This window comes from Vigna unguiculata, chromosome 3 (genome assembly GCF_004118075.2).
Source record: "Vigna unguiculata cultivar IT97K-499-35 chromosome 3, ASM411807v1, whole genome shotgun sequence".
Classification (NCBI taxonomy): domain Eukaryota; kingdom Viridiplantae; phylum Streptophyta; class Magnoliopsida; order Fabales; family Fabaceae; genus Vigna; species Vigna unguiculata.
This window is the reverse complement of record NC_040281.1, coordinates 5,715,256-5,728,491: the sequence shown is the minus strand read 5'-3', so window position 1 is coordinate 5,728,491 and position 13,236 is coordinate 5,715,256. Positions and strand designations below refer to the sequence as shown.

At 38.3% G+C, this 13,236-nt stretch overlaps 1 protein-coding gene across 3 annotated transcripts in view; it reads right to left on the bottom strand.

Moving 5' to 3' along the window:
• Positions 1–314: 314 nt before the first annotated feature.
• The window catches only part of LOC114177230, a 36,287-nt gene continuing 23,365 nt past the window's right edge, over positions 315–13,236 (bottom strand). For 2 of the 3 annotated variants that reach the window (XM_028062499.1, XM_028062498.1), the window contains 6 exons: positions 13,101–13,222; positions 12,284–13,016; positions 11,925–12,179; positions 11,451–11,633; positions 7,037–7,378; positions 696–1,445 (listed from right to left, as the gene is read on the bottom strand). In XM_028062499.1, the coding sequence (XP_027918300.1) occupies positions 696–1,445; positions 7,037–7,378; positions 11,451–11,633; positions 11,925–12,179; positions 12,284–13,016; positions 13,101–13,222 (2,385 nt within the window). Of the gene's footprint in view, positions 1,446–7,036; positions 7,379–11,450; positions 11,634–11,924; positions 12,180–12,283; positions 13,017–13,100; positions 13,223–13,236 lie in introns of all 3 variants that reach the window. The other variant, XM_028062497.1, reaches the window with a different exon arrangement.

Here is a 13,236-nt window from a genome sequence, read left to right as displayed (position 1 = left end):
AACACACGCTTTTATCTAAACATTTGTAGCTTGTAATAATTTCCATTTCTGTTTAAAAAAAATTAGGTGGTGGGGAAATGGGTAACAAGGATTTCTTATTATAAATTGCTGTGTTTTGGTTTTCTTTATGTTTGATTTGTTAATCCTTACTGGAAGTCCAACTAGACCCCCTTGTTTGTGTTGGAATTGCTGAAATGATTGTTAACCGAAAATCGAAAATGAGCTTTTCACTACATAAACTATTTTCATAATGTATCGACATAAAATGTCTGACCATCGACCAAATCAGACAATTATGTATGTGAAAACTGCACTTTTGGAGCCTGTAAAACATTATCAATGGAATTTTATATTTGATGTACAGGAGCTATACATTTTGGAGGCAAAAAAGAAACAATGGAACATTCTATTCTACTAGCCTCAAAAACAACAAGAAACTACTCTCTCCTCCCTGCAAAAAAATGGAGAAAACAAAAACTAGAATAGTGTTTTACAAGAATGAGCTATAGATACAGTTGGCATAATATACAACCATCAAATATTTGCTCAACCAAAAAATATACATGGCATGGAACTTTATAAACTATCCATCCGATTTGATTTGATCAACACTTGAGGTCTCTGCTCCCCCCATCTTTAATGTTGAAGGTCAAGAACCAACTTCCTATCATTTTGATGACCTAAAGTAGAAAGTTTCACATTAAAGGGAGGTAAGCTCCTCCATGACCCTTCCTGAGCACTAGTGGCGCTGCGTTGTCAGGGACCTTATCCATTTCTTCTGCGCATGCATCATTGATATCCCCAAATCCAGTTGCCACTGTAGCCAACTGCATCCGCAATTTCAAATCCCTTGTTCGCTTCAATAAGCATCTGAATGATCTTCCTAAATATTTAGCCCATTCAGCTGGCAATCCACCCCCTGTGAGCCAGACAGAGAAATGGGATTGGTCCCCTCTGGCCGCAACTTCAGCTCTATAGAATCTAGCTAAATCAATCAGCATCGAAGGCTGAAGAGGTAAAACTGCAACAAATTCAGCTACAAACTCCTCCATTACTTCAGGTTTAAGCATCTGGTTCCAGAGTACTAAAGCCCATTCACTTGGCTGGTTCAGGTTATAAGCTTCGGCTACAATCAGGGCTTCTTGAAATCGAGATTGCTCAACTAACGCTCGTCTAGCATTGGTTTCTGATCTATAAAGCCATTGGAAATCTGGCATTCGTATTTGAAGGGACAGAAGAGAAGCCTGAGCACAATCTCTACGTGTTTTGTTGCCAGCATCGATAGAAGAGTGAACTTCAGCAGCTTCAATGTAGTAGCGCATGGAATCCAGTAAGTCTTCATTATGGTCCTTGTGGTAGCGGTGAAACCACTGCTCACATGATTGCTCTGCACGTGACTCTAAAAGAGCTGCAGTCTCGTGCTTCATATCAAAATGATTGTAGACCTGTACAGAACACAATTACAATCAATAAAGTATCATATTTTTATGTTGTTTATTTGAAAAGGAGAACCAAGAAAATGAAAAGAAAAACTTTCTGAGCATACAAAAAAGAGCAATTTGTCCACTTTTAAAGTCACTGCTTGAAGAAGTTATTAACATAACCCAGAATATGTAGTGCCATACTATTGACATATTATGTAGTGGGTTAAAAGGACTCTATTTCAGTGATCCCTGAGTCATTTAAAAATAAAAATGTTACTGAATCAAAAGGAAGCATACTCTTACGTACACACAATTCTATAGTATAAGTGAAGCAAAGAACACTGCTCCAAGGAGCTACTGTTTTATTGAAAGTATGAAATCAAGAAAACAAAGAGCAATGGCTGCCACGAGCCACTGTCATCTCAAGCCCAAAAGCCTGTTCCTGCCAATTCCCCACTCTCTTTCCTCAACTTCCTCCCTTTATATTTCTTTCAGCCCTTCTAACCGAAAGAATCTCTAAGATTCGCTATTCTCTCTCCTCTTGCCATCTCTGCTAAAACCGTCAGCACTCTCCCCCTCAGATTATGCTGGTGGACCCCACTTCATGGTTTTCCATTTTTTTTCTTTCATATACCCTCTTAACCTTCTCTTTTTGTCTCTCATCTTCTTGGGCCTGGGCTTGATACGAATCAACACCTCCCCCCACAAAATTCACCTTGTCCTCAAGGTTAAACTCTGGAAATGAATTTTTCATCTGAGATAAACACTCCCAGGAATTTTTACAAGTTGGCATATCTTTCCACTTCACCAATACTTCCCATTCTTGATCTTCCTTCTGTCTGATAGCCAGGATCTCCTCTGGTTGAGCATCGAGTTCCCAGTTTACAGTCACACATTTGGGAAGTGGTTGCACATTGCCTTCCACTGCTACAGTGGGTTTTAATAATGATACGTGGAAAATCGGGTGAACCTTGCTGCCCGCTGGTAACACCTTAGTTTGTATGCAACCTCCCCTATTCTTTCCATGACCTCATATGGCCCGTAGTATCTAGGGCTTAGTTTCTGGTTAATCCTCCTGGCCAATTTCTTGAGTTTATAAGGCTGAATCTTCAAATAAATCATATCACCCACTTTTAACTCCATTGGTCTTCTATGCTTATCAGCCTGTTGCTTCATTCGATTTCGGGATTGAGCCAAATTTTCCTTCATCAATTCTAGCATCTCATTTCTGTCCTTTATCATTTCAGCCACCTCATCATTTGCCGTTGTTCCTGTATCTCCTCTAATAATTGGTGGTGGGTCCCTTCCATATAATGCTTTAAAGGGTGTTAGTTTAGTAGACTCATGATAATTAGTGCTATACCAAAGCTCTACCCAACTCAACCATTTGTGTCATTGTCTTGGTTTTTGTCCTGTCATGCATCTGAGAAAGGTTTCTAGGCACCTATTGACTACCTCCGTTTGACCATCTGATTGAGGATGGTAAGCTGAGCTGAATTTCAGCTTTGTCCTTGCCAACTTAAATAACTCAGTCCAAAATGTACTCATGAAAACTCTGTCACAGTCTGATACTATGGATTCTGGAAATCCATGTAGTTTTACTACTCCATTTAGGAACAATTCAGCAACTTCTCGGGCACTAAAAGGATGTGCTAAAGCCACAAAATGTGCATACTTCGTGAGCCTATCCACCACCACGAGAATAGTGTCGTAACCCCCTGCTCTAGGGAGTCCTCCTATAAAATCCATGGATTTATCTGACCAAATTTGCTTAGGAATAGGAAGGGGCTGAAGTAACCCTGCAGGGCTAAGTGTCTGGTATTTATTACGCTGGCAAACTTCACAGCTTCTGACATACTCCTGTATCTTCATCTTCATTCCTTCCCAATAAAATAATTGGGAAATTCTTTTGTATGTTCTGAAAAACCCTGAGTGACCCCCCATTGCAGAGTCATGGAACTCTTTTAAGATGGCATCCAGCTTAGGAGAACATTTGGGAATTACGAGCCTGTTCTTATAATACAGCCGTCCTCTACTCACCTCATAACCCTTATGCACATCTTTGTGTGCTAAAAGATCTTGTATTTTTCTCTTCAAATTAGCATCTTGGTCGACTTCATCCTCCAATTCCTCCCATTCCTCCATATGAACTTTATTGACTGCAGCAAATTGCATTTTCCTAGACGATGCATCAGCTGCACTGTTCTCAGTTCCAGGTTTAAACCATATCTCAAAAGTAAACCCCATTAATTTTGAAATCCACTTTTGCTGCCCTTCTCCCATCACTCTCTGATCAGCCAGGAATTTTAAACTTTTTTTGTCAGTATAGATAACAAAAGGCCTCCCCATTAAATAATGCTGCCATTTTTTAACAGCCATCACCACAGCCATCAATTCCTTCTCATATACCGACTTGTTAAGGTTTCTTTCCAATAAGGTTTGGCTCACGTAAGCTCGTGGATGCCCTTCTTGCATGAGCACAACTCCTAATCCTTGACCTGATGCGTCAGTTTCCACCATAAATAGTTTATTAAAGTCTGGAATAGCCAGCACCGGGACCCTAGTCATGGCCAGTTTCAATTTTTCAAAGGCTTCTTGTGTAGCCCCACTCCACTGTAATTGATCCTTCTTTAGCTGTTGAGTAAGAGGCCAGGCAATCTTCCCATAACCCTCCACAAATTTCCTGTAGTACCGTGTCAGTCCTAAGAATCCTCGCAATCCTTTAACATCTTGAGGTGTAGGCCATTCTAGCATTACTTGGATTTTGTTGGGATCAGTTGCTACCCCTTGGCCCGATATGATGTGGCCAAGATATTCTATTTTTGATCTACCAAATGAGCACTTCTTCTTGTTGATCACTAACCCATGCTGTCTTAGAGTCACCAAAACAGATCTGACATGTTCAACATGATTCATGTCTTTACTGACCACTAGAATATCATCAAAAAACACTAGTGCAAACTTCCTTAAATAAGGTCGGAGAACTTGGTTCATAAGAGCCTGGAAGGTCGACGGTGCATTGGTGAGCCCATAGGGCATCACAAGAACTCATAGTGTCCTTCATGCGTCCTAGACGCAGTCTTCATGACATCCTCTTCTTTCATCTTGATCTGGTGGTAGCCAGATTTCAAATCCAATTTGGTGAACACTTGTGCTCCCCCTAACTCATCCAACGACTCATCAATGATAGGGATTGGGAATTTGTCTGGTATAGTGAGTTTGTTGAGAACTCTGTAGTCTATGCAAAACCTCCATCCGCCATCTTTCTTCTTGACCAATATGACCGGGCTGCTAAACGGGTTGTTGCTGGGTCTTATAATCCCTGCTGTTAGCATCTCTTTTACAAATCTCTCAGTCTCGTTTTTTTGGTAATACGGGTATCGGTAAGGTCTAATGTTTGGAGTTGTGGCGCCAGCTTTTAAAGGAATCGTATGATCACAAGACCTTTTGGGAGGTAATCCTTGAGGTTTGTGGAATAAATCATCAAATTCCTCTAAGAAAGTATTGAGTTTTTGATCACAAACCCATTTTTCCTCCTTCGCGTGATCTTTAAAAACTTTGTAAGACAGCAAAAACCCTTCACCTTCATCATTGAGGGCTTTAAGCAGGGCCTTCCATGATGTTGGTGATTTGCATAAAGAAGGATCCCCCTTTAATAATTTTTTTCCATCCTGCGAGCCCCATTCCAACTCTAAATTTTTGAAGTTAGCCTTCACTTCCCCCAAACTGGATAGCCACTCTAACCCCAGCACGACATCTAAGCCTCCTAAATCCATGAGAAAAAAGCGTTGTATCGGTATACCCTGTACTTCCATGCTCAATTGTGGGGAAATTCCTATGTTTTTAACCCTTTCTCCGGTACCCACCTCCACTTCATAGTCCTTAGAATTCAGAACTGTCAATTTAAGTGAACGAGTCAAAGCACTAGAAATAAAATTGGCTGTGGCCCCGCAATCCACTAGCACCACCACTTCTGTGTCTTTAATTTTCCCTTCCACCTTGAACAAATGATTAGAGGTCAAACCCTCTTTACTCTGTAATGAAAGTTGTAGCACTTTCATTGACAGACCCTCCGATGGCCCTTTGTCTCCTTCACTGCTTTCTGATTCCTCCCCCTCCTGCCTCTCCATCAACACCAGTTGAAGGTGTTTCAACTTGGAAACATGTTCATGTCCCCACAATTCACCACATTTGAAACATAAACCTTTGCGACATCACTCTCTTAATTCCACTTGTGAGAGTCGCCCCTTTTCTGTCCCTTTCTTCTCGTCTCCTTCGCCCTCAACCCCCTTACTAGAAATTCCTCCTTTACTGCCTCCTGGTTCCCACCTCGTGAACCCGCACGTAGGTTTCCCTATCAATCTGTCTGGAGGTTTTCTTTCGATGCTCATCAAACCCACTCGTCGGAACGCTTGGTTCTTCTCTTCCAATAGTAAGGCACGATCCATTAATTCATCCAAATAATTGGAATCATACAGTTTAAGCTTTGCCTGTATCTCCTCCTTCAACCCATTTAGGAAGATGCCTTTTAACATGATTCGCTCTTTGAGCTTTAATGGAGCAGATTCACGTTCAAATTTTTCACGATACTTCATCACTGTTGTGGTTTGTTTAATGCGCAACAAGGATCCAAAAGGGTTTTGTATTACCCCAAGTTGAAAACACTGCACCAGTGCGCCTTTAAACGCTGTCCATGTACGATTGGGGTCTTGGTCCTCCCACCATTGATACCAGCTGAGGGCTTGGTCCTCTAAAGCAATGAATACAGCGTCTAGCTTGTCCACCTCGTCCACAAAGCTTAACTTGAAATATCGTTGCATTCGTATTATCCAGCCACAAGCGTCGTCACTCCTGAAAATGGGGATGCGCAATTTTTTGCCCCTGAAATCCCATGCTGATTCCCTACTGCTCGAGTAGGTTGTACGACTAAGGCAATCGTTGTCCTCGACTGCTCCATCTCGGTGCTCCTTCCTGCCACGTCGCCTGTGTGAGTGGCGCTTGGGGGAACACCCTCAATGAGATTGGCTTCGAGACATAATGAGGTTCTTCAACTCAGAAAGTTGTTGTTCAATCCCTTCAATACGTTTTTCCATCTTATTTCATGTGAAAACCATGCACTACTACAGGAGCCTTGGCTCTGATACCACTTCTTACGTACACACAATTCTATAGTATAAGTGAAGAAAAGAACGCTGCTCCAAGGAGCTACTGTTTTATTGAAAGTATGAAATCAAGAAAACAAAGAGCAATGGCTGCCACGAGCCACTGTCATCTCAGCCCAAAAGCCTGTCCGTGCCAATTCCCCCTCTCTCCTCAACTTCCTCCCTTTATATTTCCTTCAGCCCTTCTAACCGAAAGAATCCCTAAGATTCGCTATTCTCCTCTTGCGATCTTTGCTAAAACCGTTAGCACTCTCCCCCTCAGATTATGTTGGTGGACCCCATCTTAACCTTCTCTTTTTGTCTCTCATCTTCTTGGGCCTGGGCTTGATACATATCACATACACTCAGACTAAATTATTGTGAAACGGGAGGTACTGGCTAATTCAATTTTAGCAGCATACAATCATTAATCTATATATTCATTTATTGGAGCACTAAGAAAACACAAACCATGGCAAATGCATCAAAGTCATTAGGGTTGAAATGCTTCAAGGATGTAAGAACAGCCATTCGAAATCCCCTGACAGCCTCAGCAGTTCCAGTATTTGTGTCTGCAGCAGCAGAGTACTTCTGAAGAAGTAGATCCAATTGACCGTTTTCTATAAGAATGCCCAGAATGAAATTCAGAGCATAAAAATTTCCAACTCCAGTTATCAGGCGCGCCAAACATGGAAAATCACCCTCCAAGACATAAGCATCAACCCTAGTTGCAGCAAGGGCCACAAGAACATCAACTCCATCAAGGCAAGAAGATGATTTGTAAAAGTGGTGAGATAAAATGAGAAGCTCAACCTGAAAATGCAAAATTTACAGGAAAGAATAGTGTCAGCTTCAGGAAAAGTAATTCAGTCAGAATTGTTTAGAGGCATTGAAAACAATACCATCAGCAGTCAAGTTGTCATTGGATAAAGAGCAAATACTGAACATAGCATCTTGTGTTTAGGGCCCTATAAGTGTCAGTAAGTGATTATTTAAACCTTACAATTTATGAGATTTAAAGATTCCGATACACTTATCTCACTCTGATAGTGAACTAGTTCCATCACTTGATATGTCTTGTCTCTTTCTTTCTGTACACACACACACAAGTCTTATTATTTCTACTCCTAAAATTCTACCACACACCAGCTAATGATGAGTCAATTATTGGCTATGGAATATGACTTGGTTATTGTTGAAATGACAACGTTTTTTGCTTAGAAAATGTGTGACTATTGTACCGAGCTAGTTTTCAGTAGGTTCACCCAGCCAGCTGTAGCTGGCACGTGACAGCTGACTGTAGCTGCTCCTGTTCCTTGCACTCTCTCTCCTCTAAATTGGGGGTTCCTTTAAGTAGTCTCTTGTCTCTGTTTCTTCTTCAGTACAAGTGAATAGAGAAACATTCCACCAAAAGAAACCCATGATAGAATTAATGCTAATGACATATTTCAACTTTCAAGTGTGTAGGGACAAGGCAATTTATCCCAAAGTGTTATGATCTGAAACTCGCCTGCTCTTACATTGTTCTGCTGCCACTGTTATACTGATTTCTTTGTTTGAGTTTTTGATATTTTTTGGACCAGAGAAAGAAAGATAAGTTAGGTAAATTGCAATGTTTGCTACATTTTGTCACAAAAAGGTGGGTTTGGTAGAGTTCTCAAGCACTTAGGGAATCCACCCTTAAAAGCTAGCTATTAAGGAGGAGACTCAAACACTTAAATGAGTATCCCATTCTACTCCATGTGAGACTTAAACAACCCATGATACCCAAGTCCCTATCACAGCACCAAACATAAGTGACACTTCACTCAACTTCCTTGTTAGCCAAAACCCTCCACAGATAAAAAACCCTCCGTAGTTGGTCCTGTGCGAGACACCAACAGTCAACTTTTATTCAACTGATAAGTACCCAAATTGTTTCCAACGATGGAAATACAGGGAGCACAGAATCGTAAATGAAAGTTTGAAAACCAAATTATATAAACACAAAAAAAAAATAAGACAGTTTTTCTAAACTTTCCATGCAAATGTGCAAAGAAAGTATTAAAAATCACCCATGATCGAATATCAAATAAATAATTGATTATCCATAAACTATAATCGGTTATATCTAAATATAATCAATTATGTTTAATTAAATATAATAAATAATTAAAACAAATAATTTCAATTTTAATGTTTTATAAAATAACTTATTTTAATGTTTAATAATTAATTTAGTAAGAACAAAAAATCAAATTTAAATATTTAAATTTTAAATTAATTTGATTATATAATCTTAAATTGATATGTAATATATAATAATGAAATAAAATAAAAATATTAAAATAATTAATAAAATAAAAATAAATTTAATATTTGTTAATATATATTTTATATTAAAATAATTAAATAATTAATAAATTAAATTAAATTTATTTAAATTTTGATAATATATTTTATTATGAAATATAATTTTCTACTTATTACAATTTTATAATAATTTTTTATTTTAATTTGATTTTAACAATAATTTATATTTTCAAAATTTTATCTTTTTACATTAAATTATTTTAATTTTTTTATAAATTATGTTCTAAATATATTAATATACAACCAAATTTATCCTATCACATCAATTAAATCTAGTACAAACTTTCTTCACACTTTCCACATACTTCCTCCCGTAATCCAAATAACCTCTCTTTTCACCGACTTTCCTTATTTCTTTCTTTTTCCACTCTAGCTTCAATTCAAACAAAGCCTAAGAGCTAGTTGTTAAATGGGGAGACCAAACACCTAAATATTTCATATTGCACATCCAATACTGCTTAATTGGAACTTAGGCACCCCTTGATACCCCATTCCTATCAGGTTTTAAGGATATCTCTTCACAAGAGGAGTGCCTTCGCGATAAGATTAGGTGCTTGGCTTCCTACTTGGGCTAAAGTACATGGTCTTTTCAAAGGGTGTCCTCACATGTTGAGGGATTGACTAGAGCTTTTCTACATTCATGTAATTCTTTTCTTCATCTTAAAGAATTTCCTCCATAATCAAACAAAACAAAGAACAAGGGATATCACATCACAAAGGACTTCATCTATCATCCAAAGATCAATATGAATTAGAACTTTCCCATGACAAACTTGTGCAAAAATATCTCCAAGAGTCACCAAGCTGCCCACAATTCAACGAACACAAACCAAGAATTCGCAATAAACCCATTGGAGTCAAACCCTATGATCATTGAACCTTCTTCCTCATATATTCAAATTACTCTTGATTGTGCATTTCACAAGAAATTCCAAGAAGACTAATTTATTCTGTTGAAAATCAACGATAATATCTCATTAAACGCTAAAGAAGTTCCTCCCCCAAACAGCCAACCCATTTTGCCACTGTTATTGACTTTTCTTAGCCTGGTATTTTTATTTTTGGTTAAAGTATCTTTGTAAATCAGTTTTGTGAGGTTGAACTAAGCTTAAATTCCAGTTTTAAGATGGAACCATTGTCTATTATAAAAAGGTTTGTTAGAACTATCATGTCACTCATTATCGCACCATCCACAAATATATATATATATATATATAGTCAATATGGGGTCTCCAACATATCCTCTTATGCTTAGGAGTGGACCTTGTTATAATAGACTATGGTACCATCTTAAAACTGAAATTTAAGCTTAGTTCAACCTCACAAAACTGATTTACAAGGATACTTTAACCAAAAATAAAAATACCAGGCTAAGAAACTTTAAGTCACTTTAAGTCACTTTAAGTCAACAGAATAAATTAGTCTTCTTGGAATTTCTTGTGAAATGCACAATCTTGTGAAAAATCCATCTTACAAGATAGTTGTGAGTTTTAGTTAAACTCAAAGTGCACTTTCTCCAAGAGCCGCACGCCTAAAGATATGGTAGATCGAGAAAACAAACAATTCAGCCCTCATTGCAACAACTTGCAGTAAAATGTTAAAAGTTGAAATATAGCAATCGCAAATTATTCAAAAGAGCTGACAAAAGTCATATGACCGAACAATCAGATGATCTAATCCCACCTATTAATTTTGATATAAGGCCTATGAGACTCCTCTCATTAAAAAGTAGCCCTCTTGAAACACATATTTGTGTGTGCATAAACAAATGAGAATGGCAGACTGAAATCAAGTTCTTGCACCAACTTCTTACAATTGATCTCATCTTCATCCAATGAAATTCTTCTCAAATGTTGTCCTTTAATTTAGTTTTCTCTTTCTATTGACTGTTTTTTATTATCTTCTTGTAGCACTTTCTCTTATTATCCTGTCTGCATACTCTCCACTTAATCTAGTACAAACTTTCTTCACACTTTCCACATACTTCCTCCTTTAATCCAAATAACCTCTCTTTTCACCGACTTTCCTTATTTCTTTCTTTTTCCACTCTAGCTTCAATTCAAACAAAGCCTAAGAGCTAGTTGTTAAATGGGGAGACCAAACACCTAAATATTTCATATTGCACATCCAATACTGCTTAATTGGAACTTAGGCACCCCTTGATACCCCATTCCTATCAGGTTTTAAGGATATCTCTTCACAAGAGGAGTGCCTTCGCGATAAGATTAGGTGCTTGGCTTCCCACTTGGGCTAAAGTACATGGTCTTTTCAAAGGGTGTCCTCACATGTTGAGGGATTGACTAGAGCTTTTCTACATTCATGTAATTCTTTTCTTCATCTTAATGAATTTCCTCCATAATCAAACAAAACAAAGAACAAGGGATATCACATCACAAAGGACTTCATCTATCATCCAAAGATCAATATGAATTAGAATTTTCCCATCAGCAATATAATTTTAATTCACCATTTACCCATTTTGTGAACATATTAGTGAAAGAAATTGCTAGAGTGACAACTATGAGCACAATACCTCACACGCATGTGGTATTTCTTGCCCAGTAATCACCAAACGCATTAAAGAATGCCCAATTTCTGGTTCAGAGGGACAAAGCTCTGCCCACTTCAAGAAGTCTGAAAATCTCCAAAGCAAAGGAGCAGGCCCTTCCTCCTTCTGTGAATCCATATACCCTCCACGATGTGCAGCCAACACACCCTGGAAAAACATAGAAATATAGTTATATGGACCTTATTAATGTCGAAAAATTGTACATTAGTGGTTTAACAGACACCTTCTTAACTACATGTTAAATAAAAAAAGAGTCAAAATGACACCAGTTCACATATCCCGCTTAAAATGAGTGGGACTATATCCGAATTTATGCAACATGCCCACTGAAAAAATTATCTATGTCAAGGAGGGACGTAAGACACTTACCAATTACAACACACCATGCCATGCAAAACCATTATGAAATAGAAATTGAAACATAATGACGAACCGAACCTTTAGAAAAGATTCTGCGAGTATTTGAGCAATGCTTGCTGCTGGCATTGGATGAGTCTGCACCAAAAAGTTGGCCTCCTCAAAGGAATCCTGTGCTTTAAGAGAAAGGAGATGTAGCAGTTCAATTGGTTGTTTGTTGAATGCCTCAGAAAATGAGAGGCCCAAGGTGTTTGCAGCTTTTATAACTGCTATTATTCTCTTACATAGCCCACGACCACTCCCTTCGGTAAAAATGGTCACCAAACTCTCCAAAACCTAGCATTGCATGTCCACAATATTATATTTATACACATCTTATTGTCAGTAGAGAAAAGGAACTTGCAATAGCAGCATGAAGTAGGGTCTGATTGGACAACTACCTGCAGTGGGTCAATATAGTGCTGTTTATTTAGTATACCATATGACTGCATAACTGAACGCACTTCCTCATCAAGCATTGACACTGATACATTGCTAGGAGGAGTGGAATTAGCAGCAAGCTTCAAGGCTGCATCAACAAGTCTAAACTCAGATGGTATTTGTCCAGGAGAGAATTTGTATTGCAGTTGCTTGGCGGCAGCAATTTGCCCAAATTCTAATAACGAAAGTACAGCCCTTTCCAGCTCTGCTGTTCCAACCCTTTCCTCCCATCTAGAAAAGGACATTTCAACTTTAATGTTATCATCTTGCAACTGCAACTCATTTTTTAAATGAATAGTACTAGAGACATCATCAGTATCAGCACTTTTATCAGCTGACTCAAGAGGTGGGCGCCTTGGTGGCATGTATCCTTTGGCCCGTCTTTTTGTCTTTGTATTCCCACCAACAGTAGTTGAAAGACCAGCATCTATCACAAAATTCTTGTGAGGGATTTGATTTTCCCTGGACTCATATTTTTCTACCGTTCTACTCTTCATTGTATTTATATGGTTGTCCATCTTTGCTATTATGCTTGCAGTTCGGTCAATAATACTAGAGTCATTCTTGATACCACTCTCCCTGGTAGAAAAGGTAAAATTGAAATCACCTTCACTCTTCACCTGAGCTTCAGACTCAACAGCTAAGAGCCATACTTTGGTTTCAATTTCACGCAGAAGTTGCAATGGACAGACACTGAAAAATTCAACAATTTCATAAGTAACGATAACTAAAATTGAAACAGAAAATAGTTCACAAATTATTGAATATGTTCCATACGGATTGGAAAGACTTATCATCCCACTCAGCCATTGCAGCGATAGTAACAAAAGTTCATGAAGTTCCCTTGCAGGGAGATCTTTCTCAACTGCTTCAGCATGTTTAAGAAAAAATAAACCAGCCTGAAATAATTATA